We start from the raw sequence: 8,563 nt of genomic DNA on the forward strand, positions 1-8,563 counted from the left end.
GACCATAGATGAAGACATTGAACGACTGGAGACCGCCATCTCCCACCTTGAGACTTCCCTCACTTCCCTTGCTGAAGTTGTCCTACAAAATAGGAGAGGCTCAGACTTACTTTTCCTCCAACAGGGAGGCCTATGTGCTGCGCTCAAAGAAGAGTGCTGTTTTTATGTAGACCACTCTGGAGTTATAAAGGATTCTATGGCCAAGGTTAGAGAAGGCTTAGAAAAGAGGAAGAAAGAAAGAACACAATCCCAGAATTGGTTCCAAAATTGGTTTTCCTCCTCTTCCTGGCTATCTACCCTACTACCCTCCATATTGGGGCCCCTAGTAGGCTTGTTAATTCTTCTCTCCTTTGGACCCTGGGCTTTTAGAAAGCTTACTGACTTTGTTAAGGAACAGATAGATGCCATCCAGGCCAAGCCTATATGAGCTTATTACCATCGCCTTGATCTAATTGACCGTGGCATAGCTGAAGAGGACCTTCCACCTCTTCCAACAAGGGCCATAAGAGTTTAACTCAAAAATTCTAAACCCAATAAATCTAAAATTGGGTAAACCCTGTTGACTACAACAAAGGGCACTGAAGACTCCTTGGTGGAACCAGCTAGTACTCAGAGCTAGTATACTCATCACCTACGTGGGTATAGGCACCTACAGAGGCCTGGGACTAAATACCCAGGGAGGGAAGGTACTAATGTGCATGAGTACCTGTCTGAGTCCCTCGAGGAGCAAACTTGACCACATAGGGGCTAATACCAATGATCTCTGAGTTCTTGTGGCCACAATCTCCAAAAGACCTCAGGAGATAAAGATCTCTCAGAGATCGCCCCTCTCCAGATACAGATGACCCCAATGACAGGTAAGACAGTCGAATGCTTTTCCCATGAAAGGTTTGGCTGATCAACCTAAGACAGGGGCTTCTGTCAAAATTGTCGAGTCGATACTCCCCCTCTATGGTTAATGCCTATCAGCCTCAAAAAAACAGAGGCCTCTACGAGTAGCCCATAAAAGCCACAGGATGTTATTCAGTCTGGATGTCATTGGGTTTCCTTCTATATTTCCTTCTATGGTTTCCTTCTAAATTTTAGGCCCTAAGTCTTGACATGAATGGCTCTATTTTGCTTCTTTTAAAACTATTAAGTATAGAATTGCTTCTTTTAAATTTAATAAATATCATAAGGTTTCTTCCTAGTTTAATGATAAGTTGATTTTTGAATTAAAGCTTCTCTCCAGCTTAGCTATAAATTGATTTAAGAATTATAGAATTGATAAGGTTTCTTTTTCATTTTATTAAATAGGCTTCTTTTAAATTTAATAGAAAGGGAGATGTTGGAGACCAAGACCTATGTGCGTCTCCACCCTCCGTGTGTGCCCCTGATAGGAACTTTACACCTTCCCGGGGACATTCTAACCCCTCCCGGCGACATTCTGGCCCTGACCTTATCTAGCTAGACCAGCTTAGCAACCAGGAAAGTCCCTGCTCATCCCTGACTGCATTTAAGCTGCAGTGTGAGAAATAAAGGGGGTTAACAAAAAATTTTTGACCCAAAAAGATCTCTGCCTGGTTCTTATTTTCTTGCATCGTTCCTGTTCCCATTCCGGGTGCTCCCCTCCTCGAGCCCTACTAATAACGAACCCCGCTGGCCGTGGCAGGTGTGTAATGATTTACATTAAGATAATTTTGATACTGCGAACACAGGAGTACTACAGTGTCTGGACCTCCAGAACTTTCATAGATATTGAGACAGTTGCCCGTGCTGGCCTCCATTTTGTTTTCCTCCTAAGTCTTCCTCCTGGCTTGGTGGGACTACAGGCTTGCATCATTAGGAACAGCAAGACTCTGTTCATGGTAAAATGATGGGACAGTAAATGTGCTCAGGATAAAATCCCATCTTTTCATCATTCCATCACTGGCTGGAAGAGTGACACTATATACCTTCCTGTGATGGTAAGAAGAAAAATTGAGCTGCAGGAAACTTAGCCACATGTTCTAGGGTGTAAAAAAATTGACATTGTATTCTGCATTGTATTGCAATCTATGCATTACATCAGATATTTCAGATATAAAGTAGACATAATTTTAGACACTGGCACATTGGTACTTTATGTGTCTAAGCATGATTAAGCCTGGAGCAAGCTATACAATGTTTACTGCACTATAGGTATTTCATTGCTCAGTTATATTTTCATGTTACCACAGGTTTATCACAACGTAACCCCATCAGAAATTGAGCACCATTTGTATACAGAAACATTGTGTAAGATATTTCATTGTTAAAAAGGCAAAATATAAGTAAAGGAGACCAACTGGGCCTCATGCTCACAGCTTGAGTAAGTCTGTGTATGTGTTTTAGAATGTCTGCACATACCTCAGCGCTCTTTATGGATAAAGACATTGTATAAATTCATCTCTAAAATTGTTAAAACAGCACAATCTGAATCATAAAGTAGTAAACTTCCTCTATTTATTAAACTGACTGTTTCTTTTCCTTCGTGCCCTTATTTCATCTTCTTATCAGTATTGATTACCAAAGAGAATGTCAATCCAGCATCAGGGAATAGAATAAAGGCATTTGCCTCATCACATCCAATAATTATTCTTTCCAAAACAACTTCACTGTGAACAAATTGCTTTGAAAATGTTGTTGCTGATAAATCATTCCATCATTTATACCTCTGGAGAGATTTATTACTACAATTCCCGATATCCATTTGCGGAAATGTTATGTTCTTGCTGACCTGTGGTAAACAGAAACTCACTGCACTATGGTTTATTTTTAGATAGAAGTGTTGGAAAAGTTAACACAAAATTAAAAATCATCATAATATAGGCATACAAAGTAAGATTTTCATGTTAAGGAAATGTAAAATTTTATAAAAATCATAATATTCCAACATGAAGGCAACTAGGCAAAACTATGTAGTTGATATAATATACAATTATGTTGGGTTATATGCAAGTGTTTTGTCAGGATATGAAAAACACAATATTACTAATATACAAGTTGTGCGAAAACAATGGACCTTTGTCAAAAACACATACACAAGCCTCTCATTCACCATCAAATATAACATCAAATTCAAAAATACCTTTTTACTCAGATTATGGAGTGTATATACCAACAAAATCCAAATCAAACCTAGTAGGAAATCCCAACAATTAAAAAACAATGAACAAATGTACTTTTTAGTACTCTATTCCTCCCAATTGTAAAAACAAAACAAAACAAAATAAATACTAAATACTAATCCCACTTGGAACTGAAAAATACACTTCATTGCACCTTGTTTAACTAGGAGACACTATGTTATGCTCAAAGACATTGGCATACACTAAAACATGATTACGTCAGCTCGATCTCTTTTCTATACTAAAGATCACATACATAGTTCAGATATTTACAAGTGACTTACTGAAAAGCAGAGTGAACACACTTTGGGATATCTCCATCTTGGAGAGTGTTTTCTACAAAATTAATGAATACTGATATGAAAATGTTCATATTATTTCTACAGGTCTCTATTGTGAAAGTAATTTTCACAGGATTTTCAAAATAGGTTGCCATCTAACAGGCTTTCTTCCCAGTGTTACTTCTTTCATATATTGGACAATACCTGTCTATGCCAAATGGTTTCCCATGTTGCTTACATAGGCTTTCTCCTCAGTGTGACCTCATTCATGTATTTAACACTGTATCAGCTGAATTTTTCACATTTCTTATATACATAGTTATACTTGAGTGTTAGTATGTCTAAAAAATGAAGGGCTTACATCAAAACTTTCCCACACTGCCTAATTTGCCCCAGTGTGCTGTCTTTTATATTTGATGGAACTTTTGTATACAGAATGCTTTCCCACATTGCTTAGTTTGTTCCCAGTGTGAATTTCTTCACGTTTGACCAGTACTCTGTTGAATATTTCTCACATTACTGACACACATAAAGTTTCTCCTCAGTATGATTTCTTTCATGTTTTTGAAAATATTTTTCTGTAGTGAATGCTTTCCCACATTGTTTACATATATAAGGTTTCTTTCTGGTGTGAATACTTTCATGTCTTCGACAGTGACTGAGTGTGCTGAAAGCTTTCCCACATTGCTGACACACATAAGGCTTCTCACCAGTGTGGGATCTTCTATGTCTACGAAATGTGGACTTATCAGCAAATCCTTTTCCACATTGCTGACATACATATGGTTTCTCCCCTGTGTGAATTCTTTCATGTATATGACAATTAGTCTGTTGGGTGAAAGATTTCCCACACTGCTTACATACATAGGGTTTCTCCCCAGTGTGAGTTCTTTCATGTATTTGAAAATGATTGTGTGTAATGAATGCTTTCCCACATTGTTTACATATATAGGGTCTCTCCCCAGTGTGAATTCTTTCATGTCTTTGACAGTGACTATATGTGTGGAATGCTTTCCCACAATGCTTACATACATAGGGTTTCTCACCTGTGTGTGATCTTGTATGTCTATGATATGTGGACTTATGAATGAATTCTTTTCCACACTGCTTACACACATAGCATTTCTCATTTAGATGATTACGTTCATGTGTTTTATAAACTCTCTGTGTAGTGAATGTTTTTCCACATTGCTTACATACATATGGTTTCTCACCAGTGTGACTTCTTTCATCAGTTTTACAGTAACCATGTGCAGTGAATGCTTTCCCAGACTGCTTACACTGGGGTTTTACTCCAGTGTGAATACTTTTAAGTCTTTGAAAGGAATTACAATGAGCTAGTGCTTTCACACATCCCTGAGATATACAGGTCTTCTCTCCAGCATGTTTTCTCTCATGTCTTTGAGTATGGTATGAAGAAATAAAAGTTTTCCCACAAGGTTTGCATACATATGGATTCTCCCCACTGTGCTTTCCTTCACGGATTTGAACACCACTGGGTGTGCTGGAGGCTTTCACACCTTTCCTACCTACAGAGGTTTCCTCTCCAGGTTGAGGTCTTTCACTAAGATCAGAGTAAGCTTTTGCACACCGCTCATATTGATAGGGTTTCTCTCCACTCTCTGTCCTTGCACACTTCTGAAAGGACTGGAAATCATTACATTTATTCAGCTTCTCCTCAGATCCTAAATACTCATGTGGCTTCAGCCCAGTGTGAGCTATGATGGGCACATTTAGGGTCACCTGCCCACTCGGGGGCTTTTCACAAGCACTGCTTTCAGTTGGCTTTACAGCAGCTTGCTGCATGTCCACATTAGTATCTGGAGTCCAGAGGAATAATTCTTCCTGTTGTTTCCAAGCTTTACACTGATAATATTTTTCTACTTCTTCATTTCTGTAAAGAAAAAAGATCAATTACAATTAAAAAGAGGGTTTTCATATTAATAACTGAACAGGACAAGTTCTGGTTTGATGTCTGCTAAATAATTTTGATAATGAATTTACCTAATACCCTGGAGGAGGCCTTCTCAACACCCATTCCCAAAAGGATGCTATTTATTTGGAAAACTTTAATTGGTGTGTATCTAGTTTCATTTTAGGAGACAGGTGCCTATGTGTCTCACATAGTAATGATTTTTGACACCATTTTACCCATCACTCTCCCCTTCTCTCTTTACTCTAATCACTTTTTCCATCTCCAAAAAGTTAGCCTTTTTGTTTTCCATCTCCTCTCTTTTATTTTACTCCCTAAATATGTTTTTAGTTTCTCATTTAAAAGAAAACATACAATATTTTACTGTGTCTGATTTATTTCACTTAACATGAGATGGAGTCCCATCTATTTTTGGGTTTTGGCCAACGACCTGATTATCATTCCTTATGGCTGAATATATAACGCTTTCTTTTTTCAGTCCTGAAAATTAAACACAGCTATTAGCACTGAATTACATTTTCAGCTTTTATATTTCTTGTTCTGAGAGAGATTCTCATCGATAAGTAATTTCCTTAGGCTGAACATAAGGTTGTCATGCTGCTGGTTCAGCTTCCCAGAGTGCTGCAGTTACAAGAATCCACTGCCATGCTGAGCCTATCCCACGTTTTCTTTATCCAGGCATACAAAGATACAGAGCTCAACTGCTGTGAATTGCATCTAGAACTTAGCTCTCGTGAATTCTTATACATATCCTGTTTTGAGCAACAGTGTGCACATATCACTAAAATATGAATTTAACTCAGTTCAGAATATAGCCAGTGATTTACACCTGGATCAAATAACAACTTTGGTTTTTATTTTGAGACATCTGTATCTTGATTATCATAACGGTTGTTCCCTTTTACATTCCACTGACAATGTATGAGGATGTGCTTTTAACAATTTCAAAATATGACTGAACTCAATGCTCAGGAGGATGTTTTGAAAACATCTATTATTACAACACTAGCACTCATTTCTATTTTGCTTCCAGTTTAGCTATTTTTTAGACAATTAATGTCTTACATCCCTATGTATTAATAGATATCTTGATGAGTTCCTCTTAAAATTCAAAATTTATCCTTTTCATATATGCATACACAATACAAAAATGCAGTTTTATATATTTCAATGATGCTGATCATGAAAGAATTTTCTTATACTGATATACCAGATAGTGACATTTGTTGCACAATATCAGTAATAACTCATTCCCTATATTGGAATATTTCTGTATTCAATTGTTGAATTACACAAAATCAACCTCTGGAGAATTTCTGTGAGATTAAATAAATTTGAACATGGCCTCATTTGTAATATTTTTGCTCACACACCAATTCTTCAGGAATATTCCATTTTCTTATGAGTACAAATTACCTTAGATTCCTGGAGCAATTTTTGTACATTCGTTCAATTTGCTGGTTATCCCAGGTTCTTCCTGAATTGTAGATAGACAAATAAAAAAAGTTACCATATGGGCCAGGGATTTAGCTCAATAGCACCATGCCTGCCTTGTAAGTGCAAGGTCCTGACTTCAATCCTCGGTACCAAAAAAAGTCACTATATCATTACATAAAGATTAATAGACTCCAGTTAGATTCATGGTATAATATAACCAGACTGAGATGGTCTTCAAAGTATTTCCACATTCTATTTAATGAAACTGCACCAATGAACAAGAACCAAAGCTCTCTCACTGTATAAATGAGAAAATGATGTCATCCTTACCTATAACAGTCATATTCATAAATGTTTCCCACATCACATCTCTGTAGAGCTTCTTTTGGGATGAATTCAGCAAAGACCACTCTTCTATGGTGAAGTTCACAGCTACATCCTCAAAGGTCACTGGGTCCTAAATAATCACACATTTCCTGAAGGAAGGTTGAGACACCTTGAAGTCTCCATTCTTCTCTTAAAAAGCTGAGTTGAGGTTATACCATTCAAATACTAACTCCATGTCTTGGTCAACAAGCCCATGCGTATGCACATATTTTCCCACAGCAATTTTGATGGTAGGTTGCAACTCGTTACTAAAGCGACAGCACAATAGTAAGTAGCACTGGTTGCCCTGCAGGGTCACCCAAATTGTATTTGTGGACTGTCTTTAAAGCAGAGCTCATAGAGGGAGCCTGACAATCACTCTTCACAAAACATAGGGGCAGATAATGAGTAGTTTTGATACACCATAGATTATCTCTTTTCAAATCTTATTCATAGAATTGAGCCCTTCTATACAGGCAGCATTTTGAAACTTGCATCTGGCTTCATAGAAAAAAACTTAACTAAGCATTAAATAAGTTTTATGAATAATTCAAATGCTAATCAAAACAGTTTTATGGGAGCAAGTGTATGGATAATGAAAATAGTGAAGTGTGTTGCATTAACTTGTAGCTCAGAGACACCAAATGATCACCTTAAACTCAGATATAAGAAATTCTAGGATGGTGTAAGAGAAAGTAATGAGTGGAAGAATATGAATACAATTTATTAAGTGTGTTGAAAACCAAGATATCAAAAAGTAATTAGGCCCCAATTACAAAAGGGAATCTTTAGCCAGATGTGGTGGTACAAGCCTATTTTGCCAGAACTTCAGTGACTTAGGTAGGCAGATTTCCATGAGTTCAATGGTCAGCCTGGGCTCTGTAGTAATTTCAAGGCCAATCTGAATTACAAAGTCAGACCCTGCCTCAAATTCCTGCCCCTAAGAGGAAAACTTAAAAATAATTGATCACTTAGAAATCACACCTTTGATTTGTTAAAAAAAATTACAGCTGTACAGTATAATAGAAGACTAACAACATTCAACATCTTGTGAGCGAGGTGAAAGCCTGCATAATATACATTGAAGACATTCAAATTCCACATTTCATGTCAGTGTATGATTAGTAGAAAATGACAAATGTATCTCAGGAAATGAAGACAGTCTTCAGTGAATCCACATGTAAATAGAAAATAGATTTTTTCTATGGAGGTGGAGTTAAACATCTCTGGAAGAAATTGCAATGTTTCAATTATGTTCAGGGAGAAATGGGTATGTACTTAGAAATCTGGATTGTGTACACTACTATCCTATGTACATAGGTTACATATTGAAAGGGGAAAGATAAACATGAATGGCTTGGGAATTTATAATGAAAAAACATTCAGATAAGAAAAAAGTATTTCCTGCAAAAAAATTA

The 8,563-nt window shown here is 37.0% G+C and overlaps 1 protein-coding gene across 2 annotated transcripts in view; it reads right to left on the reverse strand.

The window, feature by feature from the left end:
* Positions 1 to 2,004: 2,004 nt before the first annotated feature.
* Positions 2,005 to 8,563, reverse strand: part of LOC117283355 (zinc finger protein 14-like) — a 23,259-nt gene continuing 16,700 nt past the window's right edge. Inside the window, exons 2-4 of one of the 2 annotated variants that reach the window (XM_033756094.1) lie at positions 7,110 to 7,236; positions 6,759 to 6,819; positions 2,005 to 5,303 (exon numbers count right to left, since the gene is read on the reverse strand). In XM_033756094.1, the coding sequence (XP_033611985.1) occupies positions 3,926 to 5,303; positions 6,759 to 6,819; positions 7,110 to 7,236 (1,566 nt within the window). In that variant the 3' untranslated portion in view covers positions 2,005 to 3,925. Of the gene's footprint in view, positions 5,304 to 6,758; positions 6,820 to 7,109; positions 7,256 to 8,563 lie in introns of both variants that reach the window. The other variant, XM_033756095.1, reaches the window with a different exon arrangement.

This window comes from Fukomys damarensis, unplaced genomic scaffold (genome assembly GCF_012274545.1).
Source record: "Fukomys damarensis isolate Sample0158 unplaced genomic scaffold, DMR_v1.0_HiC HiC_scaffold_25, whole genome shotgun sequence".
Taxonomy (NCBI): Eukaryota; Metazoa; Chordata; class Mammalia; order Rodentia; family Bathyergidae; genus Fukomys; species Fukomys damarensis.